This window comes from Mixophyes fleayi, chromosome 4 (genome assembly GCF_038048845.1).
Source record: "Mixophyes fleayi isolate aMixFle1 chromosome 4, aMixFle1.hap1, whole genome shotgun sequence".
Taxonomy (NCBI): domain Eukaryota; kingdom Metazoa; phylum Chordata; class Amphibia; order Anura; family Limnodynastidae; genus Mixophyes; species Mixophyes fleayi.
Window position 1 is genome coordinate 298,832,923 of NC_134405.1, and position 16,732 is coordinate 298,849,654.

At 34.5% G+C, this 16,732-nt stretch overlaps 1 protein-coding gene across 2 annotated transcripts in view; it reads right to left on the reverse strand.

Annotated features, from left to right (window-relative positions):
- Positions 1 to 1,872: 1,872 nt before the first annotated feature.
- Positions 1,873 to 16,732, reverse strand: part of GABRA6 (gamma-aminobutyric acid type A receptor subunit alpha6) — a 44,383-nt gene continuing 29,523 nt past the window's right edge. For both annotated transcript variants that reach the window (XM_075209874.1, XM_075209875.1), the window contains 3 exons: positions 14,962 to 15,215; positions 10,148 to 10,456; positions 1,873 to 2,034 (listed from right to left, as the gene is read on the reverse strand). In XM_075209874.1, coding sequence (XP_075065975.1) covers positions 10,166 to 10,456; positions 14,962 to 15,215 — 545 coding nt within the window. In that variant the 3' untranslated portion in view covers positions 1,873 to 2,034; positions 10,148 to 10,165. The remainder of the gene's footprint in view (positions 2,035 to 10,147; positions 10,457 to 14,961; positions 15,216 to 16,732) is intronic.

A 16,732-nucleotide genomic window follows, 5' to 3' on the forward strand; every position in this document is an offset into this window, starting at 1 on the left:
ACGACTTCGACACATGTTACAATGCAAGGGGTGAAAATTAATTTTCTGTTTTGCACATAAGTTAAATACTGACTGTTTTTTCATGTAGCACACAATTACTTGATAGCTTATTTGTACACTGAAATTTAAAGTTGATATTTGTGTGCTACATGAAAAAACAGTCAGTATTTAACTTATGTGCAAAACTGAAAACTAATTTGCACCCCTTGCATTGTAACATGGTTTTGTCCAGGAGATTTAAATAAGAAACTTCCTAATTGAAGTACCTTAATGAATCAGGGCCTTATTGATTAAGGGATAAAAGTAATTTCTAATTAACTCATGGGGCAAATTCATTATATTAAGGGGACAATATCATTGCATTGAATTAAGTGGAAACTATGAATATATAATTACATTAACTAGGCATTACTATTTGATTGTTAATGGGGGATATAATTATTTATGATGCACAATGTGCAATTACATAGTGCCCCCATAGTATAATAATACTTTTGTCCCCTTAATATAATGAAAAATAAAGTTTGCACAGTAAGTTAATTATAAATTAATTTTGCCCCTTAATCAATAAATAATTATTACCCCCATCATGTATATGTCAATGGTGCTTCCTCTTATCGTCTGTATGGTAAGATGACTCAAACAGCATGTTTGAGCTATCAAGCCAATTAGAAGCAGATACAAACACAACTGTCTTTTTTTTATGACATTTTTGATGGCAGTTTAGCTATTTTTAATCCTTCACACATCGCCTGGCATTTTACATTGCAGCCTCTCTATAGCAAATGTGGCGGTTTGGAGCACTAAACCACTGGCGATGTGTGGCAGTTTAAAACCACTACCAAACATGATTTTCAGTAAATCTACCACAAAGTGTGTATTAAAAGTAACTACTAAGGCAGTGTCGGCTAACCTGTGACACTCCAGGTGTTGTGAAACTACAAGTCCCAGCATACACTTCCAGCAATAAGCTGCTATATATTGGCAAAGCATGCTGGGTCACAACACCTGGAGTGTAACAGGGTAGCCAACACTGTACTAAGGTGACATTGAATGGCATCTCAAGGATCTTCTATTGCACCCATACTATTAATGGATAGTGGACAATTATGCTCATTATATTGGCACTCAAGACTAGATTGGCCAAAATTGTCACACTGCTTTATGTGAACCCATTTGTTATTATTCACAAATTGTACCCAATAATATACTCACATATTAAACTATGCAGTTAGCCCACAAATTGTTGAGTGCATTCTAGTAACAAGTATGTAATTCAGAGCCCTTTCTCTGATTAGTTAATAATATTTACCCTATTTGCTGGTGCCATTGTTAAATATAGACCTTATTCTCTGGTGGCTAATAGACAATTATTTATTGGCTAGTAGACATTAAAGACCCCAATTTTCTGTAGGCTATTTTCTGATATTATAGGTTGGCTTCTTAACAATATATATCTCATTGTCTACTGGATAGTGGACAATACAAACCCAATTCTCTGGTGGTGTAAGATTCAGCTGGGGCTTTGAACCCAGCACCTATGTGCTTCAGTGAAGGCTCCTTGGCTGCTTTCAAGTATCCCAATATAATGTATTGGACAGTACATTTTTGTAGATATGTATTGTATGTTTAACCAAGTTGAATGATTTTTATTCTCTTAGATTTAGTTTTCTAAGTGGTATTTACCAAGCTTTTCTTGAAGAACATGTCTTAACTCTGTTGAGCTAAAAGTTGCTAATTTTTTATTTGATTATTAAATACATTTGTGCACTTGTCTGTGCTTTACAATACCATTTATAAATAAACTCATTATAGAAATACATAAGAGTGTGATAAATAATTTATTAAGATGCAAGTCATAGCAAACTTTGGTACATAACAGTGATGTACTTTGTCCAGTTATAAATGCAATTATGTAAATACTAGAACAAATCTATTTGTTTATACAAGTATTCTATATTTCATCCCTATTAAGGCATATCATATTGCTGGTCTACTTTCATAGTTGATGTCTTCATTATTGCTTTAATACATCTATATTGAAAATTATAGGAAAGAAAGAATTAGATATATACTGTATACAAATAATTTAAAAATATATTAAAGAAACATTGTCATCACAGTTGTATGTTATTTGTATTCATGTTTAAACATAGTTGCGTAGGCCATGATGTAAAATATGGACCGCTGCTCCACACCAATAACTTTGTCTTATGTCTGTCCTGCTTGTCCCTTGTCTATTTTTTTGTCTGCCTTATTTCTGCTCCAAAGTCTACTCTATCCCTTTTTTATTTAGGAATTTTATGATTGTTGTGACAAAGTCCTGTAGATAGAGGCACATCTTTTGTCATTTTACACTATGCTTAGTGACATAACAGTTGACATAGCAGACCATGTAACTGCTATAACAACAGATGGAAATTTTGAGTATCTTAATAGTCATCTGAAAAACTATTATGACATTCTTAAATAATTGGGCCCGGTAGTATTGGGTGGGTGGGGAAATTACTCCTCAGCCTCCCACACTGTTTCACTGGCAGGTTTACACTCATACAATGGGAAGAGCTTGGTTACCACGTGTATTTTCTACTAACACCGGTAAAATAAATGCCTGAGAATAAACAATATTTTAAAAGCTCAAACTGCATGAAAATGTATTTCAATTTCCACAAAAGCGTCCAATCAGTCTACCTTTCTTCAGCTATTGTGCAGCGTGTTGAGTTTGTTTTGTGCAGGAAAAAACTGGTGCAAAGGGCAATAATATGACAAGTAGTTGAGTTAGATTCACATGCAAAACTCATAGTTTTCAAACTGGGCCAAAAGTTAAGGAAACTAGTCAACCTGGCAACAATGGTGTATATACTGTGGGCGCACACAATATTTTAAGACATATGCAGTGCAGCAATTATGAATGGCTGCTTCTATTCTCTTCCAGCAGACTGAAAGAGCAGGCTGAGCAGGATGCAATGATCTATGAGAAAAGCAGGAATTGGGAAAAGTAATGGGGTGATATAGGTTTGAGATAATTGAACTGATGGTTGGCTGGGGCTGAGATAATGTGTTACTGAAGTGTGGTAGTGGGTGTAGACAATGAGCTAGTTTTAGTGCTGAATTGTGGAAAGTGGTGATAAATGATTTGCATGATGCTAGAAATTAGCTGATAAAAGACTAGAAAGGATTTTGCATATTACTTGTCACTGTCTATGCATCATTACTAGAGCAATTCAACTCAATATAAGCAATCTACTTTTCTATGAAAATAAGTGTTTATTTCCATGTGATGCCACTCTTAAGCACAAATTAGTTGAACTACTATACTGTTTATGACACCCACTTGACCTGTAAAACACTGATACTTAAAATGTGGCCTATGCAGACCCACTATATTGAATCACTGTTCTACATACATATACCAGCTGGGCAATGTGGGGATTAGCAGAGCACGCTGGGGGGTGCTTCATGTCTGTCCTCTATGTAGTGTACAGGTATGTTTTTTTTACTGTGTGGTTCAGCAATTTATAGTTAGCCTTTTATTTTGGAAAATAATACATTTTAATACATGTAGTAATGCTGCTACTCGGGCCAATAACAGAGCAACATGATCATTGTTTAATTTGGCCTCTCAAGCTGGGTGGTCAAATAAGACAAAATCTAGCCATTCAGCACTTGCATGTCAATGAGTCTTGTCAGGATAATAGTGGTCATCTTCCACTTTTCCCAACATTCCTGACCAATATGATTGTTATTGAGCATAGTGGTCATTTTGGGACCACACATGCACTGAAATCATCTGCAATACTGCAGGATGTGTATCCATCAAAGAGTCGGCAGCAGATTACTTCAATGAATAAAGGTTGGGTCTTATAGCGACACAGTCGAACTGCCCAAGCGCCACATCCAAAGTGAGCAAAGTATTGATTACCCTATATTTAAAATCATAAAGCTCAAACAATATATAATCTTTAAAAACATTACTCTTTATAACTGAAATGTCATCATCATCTTCAACAACAACATTTAATTAAATAGCACTAACAAATTCCATAGTATTTTACAATTGGAAACAAAAACAATAATAAAACAATACTGGACAATACAGACAGACAGAGAGGTAAGAGGGCCCTTCTTGAAAGCTAAAAAAAATTGTACAATGGGAGTTTGATACATGAGGTTTAGTGCTACATATTACATGTTGGTCCAGTAAGATTGACAGGTAAATAGTGCTTAGGTGGCTATATGATCCAGTCACACAGCAATGTTGGTCAGAGGGCAGTTGTGTTGTGTGAACTGTGGAAAGGATGGTAATAGGGTACCCAAAGGAGGTTAAGAGGGTGGTTGATAAATGTTTAATGTATAAAAGTTTACTTACAAATGGTCATTAGTAGTGGCATATATGGGCTAATGTACTATGTAATATTCTTCTGAAGACTTTGGGCCTGATTCATTAGTGATCTTATCTTGTGCTAAAGTTAAGATGCTTATTTTTAAGAAGAAACTGGAAGATGGATTTTCATCTTAACTTAAGAAATTCTGGACTTACGCAGTGGATTTTACTTCTTATCTCCCTTTTCTGAGCATGCACAGAGTGGATTTGCTTACGATAAGCAAAAAACGGCAGATAAGATCACTAATGAATCAGGCCCTTTATCTTTAAGAAAATTATTATTGATTACTAAATTGTACTATTTTGGTCTTAAATGGATGCAGAATTATCTTACCATGAAGATAAGAATTAAGTTATTAGTTAATGCAAAGTGACATTTATAAACATGATATCTGGCTGTGTCATACCACAGTTTGAAGTTTTAAACAACAATATGGAGATAGGAGAATTACGCTCCTACATGATTATCCCATTTCCTGACCATTGCTGTCAATGACATCCAGGTTTCTAGCACTGTATTGTGTAAAAATAGCATTCAAAACTGAACACTGTTATATGGTGTGAGAGCACTGGTCTGTTCCCACTTTATCAAAAGTCACTAGAGATCCTCCTGGTAACTAAACCTAGTATCTTGCATAGGATAATTGAAGGAGACTATACTACATTAGACTCATGTTGAGATCGATATAATAGTAACTGCTATTATAGTTATATATAGATCCAATTTGCCTTGGTTGTACTAGTAATACATATATGAGAAACCTACAGTATTTCAGTTTGTGATGATTCCTAAAGGTCTTCCTGGCTTATTAAAAACTACATATATGTTTTTCTCTACTTAGGAGAAAAAGACAAAGACATTTCAGGATATTTTATGGTGATCGCTCAAAGCTAAAAAGATATTTTATTATGTTACCAAGAAAACCACAGTAGCTTGATAAAACAAAATAGCATTTATTTGGGTAGATGAAGAAATTAAAATGTAATTTCTGACAGCTCAAACCAGAAAAATTAGTGTGTTGCAGAGGTATAAGATGAGAGAATTGTTTTGGTCGATTCTAAAATTAAATTTAATTTGATAAGTGATGTGTAAATAAATCCATGAATTACATTAAAACATTTGTAAATGCTACCACTTGTAAATGTGACTCTTGACATGAGCTGCGATTTATTAGTGGTCTTGCTTCTAACTATTCTAATATTCACTTCTGTTCTGTGCACACTTAGTACATAGCAGCATTTCCCAATATGCCTATTTTACCCACCTTACTTAGTTAGCCTTATAATGAGACACAATTTATTGGAGTACAATAGATTGTTTCATTGTACAACTTGCCTATATATTTATCCCCCCTTTTTACACCTTTACTGGTACAAAAAAAAACAAATATACCCTCCACTTGTCATAAGTGTCATTAGCTTAGTGTACAAATACCCAGGTAATACATTCGCATCTCAACTGGTAAATGTTTGATAACATATTGACTTAAGCTATTTTTTCAAACTATTTTTCAGCATTGGAGTAATTTGTGAACTGCAGACAACCCATCATATGTCACTTTTTCTGACAATTTTTAAATAGTTAAAAGGTCGAAAGGACAATTATTACATATATGTTTGAGAATATGTTGCTAAATCGATCTTTTCTACTAAAATAATAAACAAAAAATATGATTCTACATCAAGAAAATTAAAGTATATGGTTTAAAGTATTTTATTTGAAATTAATGTTTAGAAATCTTGCAGACAATGAATGCTGATAGAGTATTTATTTTTTTATTGAAAATTGAATTGATGATTTGAAAATTTGAAAAAAAATGTTTGCCATGTGACAGTTGACTTGTTACAGTTTAAATTAGGTAACATAATTCCTCTAATATTATTATTTAAACATAAATATATTTATGTTAAGAAATATTTGTATTTGTATTATTTGGTTTGAGAAGCCAAAAATAACCAGGGAGAGACTCGTATTGTGCAGTGCATTTTTTTTCCTAAGGATTCACCAAAAATTTCCTATGGATTCCTAAAAAATATAGTACATGTACCAAAAATATAGTGGATTTGAGAGAAACAAGTACTGCTTAACGCAAAAATGTATTTCTACAAAAATGTAATTTATTTCACATTATCTAAATAAATATAAACATAAAATACACATCACAATACAAAATTAGAGATGAGTGAACTTTCAGCAATTTATTTTTTTAATTAATTTGAGCCACTGGTCAAATTAGTAATGAAGGGCCTGATTCATTAAGGATCTTAATTTAAGAAACTTCTTATTTCAGTCTCCTAGACAAAACCATGTTACAATGCAAGGGCTGCAAATTAGCATTCTGTTTTGCACATAAGTTAAATACTGACTGTTTTTTCATGTACCACACAAATACTTGATAGCTTATTTGTACACTGAAATTTAAAGTTGATATTTGTGTGCTACATGAAACAACAGTCAGTATTTAACTTACCGTATTTCCCCATGTATAAGACGCACCTTTTCCCCCAAAATTTTAGGTCTAATAACTGGGTGCATCTTATACAGGGGTAGTAGCACTTACCCTGTCAGATGACTCCTCTGTCCGGTCTTTTCTCTGTCTGATCCTGATGCTGTAAATCCGATTAAGGTCCTCTCTGCGATGTCCGGATGTCCATTCAGGACCTTGACGAGGTCCTGAAAGGATTGTCAAGGTCCTGAAAGGACATCCGGACATCGCAGAGAGGACCTTAATCGGGTTTCCAGCATCCGGATCAGACAGAGACAAGACAGAATACTTTACCAGACAGAGGAATCATCTGACAGGGTAAGTCAGAATTCACTATAGTGTTGTCTCTCCTCTGTATAAGCTGCACAAATACTCTGTGAAAAAATTGAAGATAAACATTATCCTTAATTTTTTCACAGATTTATATAGGTGCGTCTTATACAGTGGAGCGTCCTATACATGGGGAAATACGGTATGTGCAAAACAGAATACTAATTTGCACCCCTTGCATTGTAACATGGTTTTGTCCAGGAGACTGACATAAGAAGTTTCTTAAGTTAAGATCCTTAGCCCGAAATGCCTAAAGTTTAAATTCTTGCAATTCATTATACAGGGATTCTGGGAAGTGCTCAGTGCATATTTAAACCATGAAATAATATGAAACCTCCAGGAACAAATGTAAACCCTTCAAAATATTTTAATGTTGATAACTATATGCAGACCTCCTGAATTTCAAACCACAAATTACAAAGCCCCACACTCCTGAATCATTAATTCCTTCCTCCTGCAATTGTAATATTAGCACTGCAGTGATTAACTGCTGGAATAAAAGTATTGGGATGGAGACGGAGCATCCTTGACATCTGTACCTCCTCTAGTCATGCTACGAACACAAGGCCTGTGAAAGTCCAAATGATTGGTGCTATGCTGAGTATCCTTTTGCAATCAGTGATACAGGAATGTGGTGAATAGCGCACAAATGGGAGCAGAAGCAGGAGCACATGGGGCCAGGAGGTGAGGTGAGAAACTTGTCTATGCAAAATGATATCACTTGAGAAGAGGTTCTCACCATCACTCACATTAAATTAATTTGAGACCTCCAATCACTTCAAATTCATCCAATCAAGAAAATTAATTAAATGTTTTTCTCACTACTTGCAATTCCTATTCATGTGGGAATAATCAAATTACAACCAATCTCTAGTAAGCTAGTAACCAATATTAACATTTTTTTCCAATGTGCTTAAATAAAATTTTTTACAACTAATACCTTTCACAAAACATTTTTTGAGATAAACATGTTTTGTTGAGTAACAAATATGTTAACATTCCTAAAATAATTAGTTTGTTTTTATTTTCATTATTACTGATTCGTAAAGTGCCACAGTGCACATCAGGTGCGAAAATAATTTCCCTCCACTGTGATTGACCGTTCATTGGAGCTCCATTTCCTTCATAGTTTTCCCTTAATTGGTCACTTTTTTAATTTTACCTTGTTCATCCTCTTCTAACTTCTGTTTCAGCACAGTAAAGGTACAGACTCTTCTTGAATAACTCCACTGGGTCTCTGCCTCACCCACCATGCCAACTTTATCTCTCTCCACATTATTGTAATATAATGAGAATTGTGAGGCCTCTAATTTTTGACCATATATCTCCAAAATGTGTCTGTTAAGAGGTTACATTTTCCCAATAAGAGACAGCTGGCCTTAAAGACAAACACAGATTTAAAAAGTGAATATTGCTGTCCTTCAGGAAAATGCCCAAGAATGCCTCTGATTTTTTAAATTTCTCCCTGAGCCAACTGTACAACACAATGAAGTGGGCTCTCCCTAAGTGATTATAACCTGTTTCAGATTTGTCTGTCTCAATCTTTTAATGGATAAAGCAATAGTTTCCCAGTTTTGCAAAGCTTCAAATTAATTTCTCCAGGATGAAATATCAATTCCCATTACATAAACAAAAAATGTCCAAATGTCACTCAAATTCATAACAAAATTGACCAATTTGGTAACTTCCAAAACCTGAATTGTGTAGAAACTACTGTTTTGTTTGTTTAGTGTACAAATTTTGTAAATTGCATGGTTGAAAACTGAATGTCACTGCAATTTGCTACAATTCTCTGAGGAAAATGAAAGTGAATCAAACAAAATCAAAAAAGTGATTGCAGTTTTATTAGAGCCAAAAAAAATCTTATTTTCTATTTGGAAATTATTTAATATCATAAATTGAAAAATATGTAAAAACCACTTATAATCACAGCACATTTTTCTTTATAATGACTAAGCTGTTACTGATGTCTGAGAATTCTAAAGACAGGTATGGTTTAAACAAATATAGGGGTTTATAGCAAAGTCTGGTTCATACCTTTTTCTATTTGTGATATTAAATAGTTACATTAAATGTCCACATCTAAAAATGTGTTATATTGCTGCAATTAATTCATTTTTAGTTTTTCAATTTAATGAAAGTACTTGTTAATGTCATGTCATAATGGCATATAATGTCACAATTTAGTAAATTTAGCTCTCAGGGCTAGATCTTCTTAAAAGAGGTTTGATGGAGCTTCTGGTTTTCTGTGTTTTTTTCCTGTGTTTTCAATAAAGCTGGATTTACTAAAGGCCAAACCACTAGAAAACCATAGTTTAGCAAAGCTCTATCGCTATCCAGATTTTTAGCATAATAAAAATATAAAATTTTTACTTTTTACTAAGCTGCGGTTTGCTAAACCGCTAGAAAAACAGCCAATAATAGGAAACAGCTGTGAGAGGTGTTATTGCACAAAGAGCATGCTGTTTGAGCTATATTACTGTTTAGATAAGATGAGGCACCATTTACATATGCATTATGGGGCAAAATAATTTATAATTAACTTATGGGGGTAATTTCATTTTTCATTATATTACGGGTACAATATTATACAATATTACTGTATTACTATATTATAAGGGTGATATGGATATTAATTTATATTAAAGGTGCAATAATATTTGATTGTTAAAGGGGGTATTGATTATTTCATGATGGGGCATCAATTATACAGCATGTGGCTCTACAAGGAGCAGCATGTATGTGACCTATCAGAAGCAGGTCTAAAAAACCATGCCATTTTACTAGTCTCAAGTAAATGTGACAGTTTGGAGCACTAAATTGCCAGAAATTGTTGAGGTGCACCAAACCTGATTATTAGTAAATATACCGCTCAGTGTTACAATTATTGAAATTGCCATAAAATATTTCATGTTAAATAGCTTATTATATATTACCAGTTACTTACCTTTTTCTCCCTAAAAGTTCAAATATTGTGATTCATATCCATTGTGTCTTTTGAAAGATAAACAACCCAGTACACTAAATTGAATCCTGCAAACGCCACTGGAAAGAGTATTCTGGCATACTGGTCTATTTTACTGGTTCCACTGTGGGGAATTGATGAGATCCCTAGTTGTGTAAGGTCTGCAGTGGGTACTTCACTTTGTTGACAATATTGTGCTTTATAGGGTGATATGTTGTCTTCAAGTGATACATTGCCTTGAGAAACCATGGAGTTAATTCTTTTCTTTAAGTTGCAGTTGGAATCAGAATGCTATAGACACAAAAGAAAATAGTTTTAAACAGGACATAAAGTATGGTGATTAGTTGTATATGTGCAGTGTATCACTAGGTAGCAGTAGTTTATTATGCTTTACTAATAAATAATAAAATGCTTTTTACCCCTAGAACCTTACCACTGTCCTGGAGTAAGGCACTTAAGATGATGAACATTAACTTTTTATATTTGTACTAGTAGGTTTTTGGCTATAACTGCCACTCTGAAAATAGTTCCTGAAGTAATTTTGCTAGTGGAATCTTGCAATAATCAATGATTACATATGGAGACTTTCAGGCTACAAAAAAGTGGAATGGGCAGAGAAGTCTAGGGGAGGAATGGGTTCTGAGAGCAAGCCGGGTATTATAGGACCTTGAGCATATGAGGGTTATAGACCCAGTAATATATGTGACTACTGTGTCCAATTTCACTATGCAAATCTTTTTACCCACTTCATATTATTTCCTGGAGAAAGTGTGCATAACTCAGTATAACCTCCTATGCCATCTATTCATTTCCCTTCGGAGTCAACTGTAAACACTTCAACCTTTGTATTCCCTTCACAGAAAGGAACCTAATTCTAGCAACTCAATACTTCAAAGTTATTTTGTTTTTTTGATTTATAGTGAAAGATTTTTATAGTGACTGTAAACATTTTTAGAAGCAAGGAAGAAGGTGCTGGCAAGCTATACAGCCCTTTTAAACCACCTTCTGGCCACAAGTAGCACCGTCAGGGCCATCTTTTCCATTGGGCATGATGGGCAGCTGCCCGGGGGCCCCACGGGCAAGGGGGCCCCATAGGCACGGCTCTTAATGAGAATACATAATCCTGCAAAAGAAAAAAACCTGCAAAAAAACCTACAAGGGTCACTGAGCAAGTACATCTATCTATCTCTATTTCTATATATCTATATCTATATGTGTATCTGTATACATCTATATATCTATATCTATATCTATATCTAGGGGCCCCGGTGCACTGCTTTGCCCATAATGTTGTTAAGATGGCCCTGAGCAGTATAGTGTTTTTTCAATAATGTTTAATTGTATTTGAGAAAATAATTAATTTGATAGGAAAAAAATGTCAATTTATGTATTTTAAAGATTGAGGGGTCAGAACTATACTCTAATAACACATATAATAGTAATATCTTAATGGAACATGCCTCCCAACATGACTGTCCCGGGCAGAGGGGCAAGGTCGTGACCACTTCAGAAAGGGAGCATGGCCTCCCTTCCCTTACATTCCCGTGGGATAGCTGAGCAGAGCTCTAAAATCAAGACTGTCCCACTGAAGTCGGGACAGTTGGGAGGGATGATGTAAGTCTAAACATTTGTAAACCACTGTTGATATGTACATGAATGTGTGCTTGTATGCATGTGTCTGTGTGTGTTAGGGGCAAAATAGAGATTCTAAGCTAAGTTTGGCAAGGAAATGTTGCCTAAAAAGTATTTGGAAAGCACTGCATAAATGTGTTTTGCTATATTAACGATAGCAGATAAAAGGATAGAAACAGCAGTTGATTTTTTAAGGAGCATAATTTCTCATCAAATTAAAAAGCTAATTTTCTAATATTGTACTATAATGGAAAACTGTTTAAAACATGTCTTTAAAGCCAATTGCTAGTTACCAATAAATTGTTCATCAAGTAAACAAATGCTTCATAGTTATATGGTCACAGTTGTTCCAGGTCTAGCTGCAATGTTCTAATATGACTGATCATGATTAATCAGGCTGTTTGGCAAGCAAAGATAGTGTTTCCTTTACCTTGTTTTTTATTTACTATTATTATTATTTGCTATGCTCCATACCGCAAACATCTGTGGTCCATAGATCTATTACTTTTTGATGGACTATTACATGGATGGAGTAATTGGCGTGATCAGTAAAACTAATAATCAGACTGAAACTTTAAACAAATTAGCTAAGTCACAGGACTTTAAGCATAATTCCTACCATTGTATTCAGGGAAAACAGTGTTTTTACAAGGGATAATATTTTTGTTAAACAAGACCATATAATTTTTGGGACCATGTATCCATGTCCTGCATTTAAACATACAAATGGAAATAAAACACCTAAACCCGCAACAAGACAATTCTGCAAGCTATTATGCACAATAAATACTGTAGCCAATGAAATGCTGAGAACATTATTTAGGCCACCTCCTCCTGGTCATAATTGACTCTGCAACAGTTTTGGGTTTGTGTATCTATTTACTCATTTTTATGATTTATGTTTTGGCAGTCCAGTAAGTGTTTTTTTTGCTACCTATTTATAGTATTTATGTATTAAGAATTTTGGGAATTATGAGAAGGATTAGGGAAAGCAAAGAGATAGCTGAAGTTCTTTGGTGCAATAATACTGAAAATTAAAAGTTTAATGTTATTTGCCATAATTATGCTGATAAAGCACTGGAGCAGTTCATTCTAATCTACTCATGACAGATGCATCCATAACTAGCTAAATGTGATGTGTGAAAAGTAAAGCCAAGGTATCATGGTTAAACAAAGAAAAATATCTGGTGCTAGAAAGTAAATCTAGACTAAATAATAAAGTTTGGATCCTGATCGCAGCTGTCCTTAAGAGGAATGTCAACCTCTGTACAATGAAACACTCAAAAAGAAAATATGAACAGCACAGAAATGAATCCCACTAATACAAATAAAAAAAAAATCTGAATAAATATAAATTAAATAAGAATAGTTTATATTAGCTCATATATTTTAGCTGAATATTATAAGTGAGAGATCCAATGATAAAATAACATATTTAATTGCAATCAATCATAAAATAATATATAAGATTCACATAAGAAAAAGGGAAATACAACAATCAAGTGACAACAGTACTGTTCTAATGACAATCAAAAAGTATATAAGTATATAAGCACACACAAGTAATAAATAGTCAGACACAGCATATACAGGATCAATAAATTGAGCAGCTAATGCCAAGGACTATATAACCATACAAAACACAACTGTTCCCATAAAACCTCCATGATCCTCTGTCCCTTTAGAGCAATTAATAAGACTGTATAATGGCAATGAATACAGCCTTTTTCAGTGCCATTAAGGGACAGAGGTTCATGAAGGTTTTATGTGAACAGTTGTGTTTTTCTATGGTTATCTAGTCCTTGGCTGCTCAATTTATTGATCCTGTATATGCTGTGTCTGACTCTTTATTACTTTGTGTGTTTATATACAAAGTTTTAATTGCCATTAGATCGGTACTGTTGTCACTTGATTGTGGTATTTCCTCTTTTCTTGGGTGTATCTTATGTATTATTTAATGATTGATTGCAATTAAATGTATTCTTTTATCATTGGATCTCTCACTTATAATATCAAGCGAAAATGTATGAGCTAATATAGGGTATTTTTCTTTGGGTTTATATTTATTTATGTTTATTTCATTTTTATCAGTTGTATTCATTTCTGCGCTGTTCATTCTTTCTTTTTAAAGGTATCGTGGTTGGCCATACAATGTCTCTATTTAACATTTGCCAATTGCATGGTACTGCTTCCGTTTATCTGTGACTTTCTTTAATTAATCATTTGTTTTTAAACTTTAAATTGACCTATAACTAGAGTGAGAGATTTATTTATTTATTTATTACATGGTGCATACAGGACTGACCATGTTCAATAACAACCACACAACTGGTCTATGTTCTGCCTGCTTAGCATCCCATCCTGCCTGTATGTCACCACATCTGGCTTTGTATACAAGTATGGAGCACTGAGAGCTATGATGTCCAGGAGCAACATAGAGACACAGCTCTGCCTAAATTGCTATAAGAGATGTCAGAGCTGTGTCTTTCTACCATTGCATCCCTCCTCCACATCACAGGTCTCAGCCAGGGGTGAAACAGTCCATAGTCGGGCCACAAGACAAGAATTAGGGTATGCATATGGTAGTGATGTTGTAGGCTACAAGACACACCACTCTGGTCTGAAAAGAGCACTGAGGGGGCCACTTCTGAGCATGTAAGGTCCGGTGCATGTGCAAGCACTGCTCAGAACAGGGGTCTAGAGGAGGGATGCGTGGGGCTCATGGTGAAGGTGCGGGTATGTTAGGGAGAGGGACAGCTTCATTGTTAGTCCTCCTTACCTACAGGCCACACAGTTGCTACATGCCACCCAGTGTAGTTACACCTGCTCTCTGTGCTCCTTACTATCATGTAATATTTATTAAATAAAAACGCAAGTCACTTTGGTGAGCGACCTGTTTAATCTTTATTATAGTATTTAAAAAAATAAATGCATAACACAAAGCAATGTAATGGGATCATGTTCAGTAGTCAAATCTTGCTACGCACGTAATGCCCTATACCTTTGTTTAAAGTGAACATATGCCTAAATGCTCAGTAGTAAAATATCCTGGGCAAGTGAATTAAAATTTTGGAAACAACAGAATGTTACAATTATATTTATCATGTGAAACAATGTACTTTTCAGATTTAGCTACTATCATTCCGATTGTATGCAATCCTTACCGTAACAATCTCCTCCTCCGCTGTTACTGTTACAGCCACTGCTGCTAATGCAGATTCTTTTGCTACTTTTAACAATGCTTGTTGAGTCTGTAGGTTGGTAAAGTAATTAACTGCAGCAAACTCAATAAGTGCAGAGAAGACAAAGGCAAAGCAGACAGCTATGAACCAATCCATGGCAGTTGCATAGGATACTTTTGGGAAGGAGTGTCTTGCGCTGATGCTCAAAGTGGTCATTGTTAGAACAGTTGTGATTCCTTGGAAATAGCAAAATAGAAGTATATTAGGATTTTATATCAAGAACATCTATTAATAAAAAAAAATCATTCTAAGGCCAAATCTACTTTGGGAAAAGTAAGGATTTGGTCATATGTGAAAAAGATTGATTTGGTGCATTAACGGCTATAGTGAAGTAGTCTAAATGGAGGATAAGAGCACTCCGTTCTAAATAATTCGGTAAGAGTCTTATTAAAATGAAAGGTATTCATATGCTTTTTATAACCAGCATTATAATTCAGCATATGAGACTGAGTGGTTTTGTCCTTAAAACCATAAACCACAGAAACATATACTCTTCTTGCAATCTTATCAGTAGCTACAGCAATAAACCTGTATGGTTCTCTGCAAACCTTACACTGCAGAAAGAAACTTTTGTTCCACATCTTGGACTGTTAAGTTTTAAAAAGTTAAAAAGCAGTTTGGACATATTGCTCTGTATATTAGGCTATATCTATTACAAATATATTTCAGTATACAGTTAGCTGACGGTGGCAAGTAAAGGAGAATTTGCATGTCTCCACGCTTAAATCATATTTCTCTGGTTTTGTGGGATACTGCTAATTGTTCTACACTAAGAAAGAACATGTGAATAGCTTCTATTTAAAGAACAAAACTGCCATAGTAACAGTCACTGCCATAAGCCTATAGAGTTGTATTACAGTAGACACACTACAATATATGAAAACCTAATTTAAATGTATCATCAAAGTATAATTATTTTAATGTAACAGCACTGGGGTCATGAGTTCAATTCCCGGCCATAGTCTTAGGTGTGTGGAGTTTATATGTTCTTACATGTTCTCCCCGTGTTTGCGTGGGTTTCCTCTCGGTGCTCCGGTTTCCTCCCACACTCCAAAAATATACCAGCAGGTTATATGGCTGCGATCAAATTGACCTTAATCTCTCTCTCTCTGTCTGTGTGTGTATGTTAGGGAATTTAGACTGTAAGCTCCAATGAGGCAAGAACTGATGTGAATGTGTTTTCTGTACAGCGATGCGAAATAAGTGGCGCTATATAGATAGCTGATGATGATGAATGTATTATGCATAAACAATTATAAACATTGAACAGTGTAATTTTTATTCATTGCTTATGATTACATTTAGATGGTACTGTGCTAATGTGGTAAGCTTTTACTCAAAACATAAACCTCTTTAGGACAAACAGTGACTTTTATTAGTTGTGAAAATATACATATAGCAGGGAGATTCTTTATAGCTTTGGTATATCAAACTAATTTGTCAGCAATAAAGACACATCTGAAGTTAGATCTGTGATATTGTGTCCCAGGCATGGAAAGGTCTGATCATTTGGCCTCAGCACTGATCAATCCGACCTATGTCCAATTTGTCTTTCCAGATTATTACAGTATATATATTTTGTAAGCGTTCGTTAATCACGGTTTATTATCAGATATCCAGTTGCAACTAATCAGTAATACTAGTGACAATAAAATATGTTTTGTAAATTTAAAACTTCTAGGTATCTAGGTTG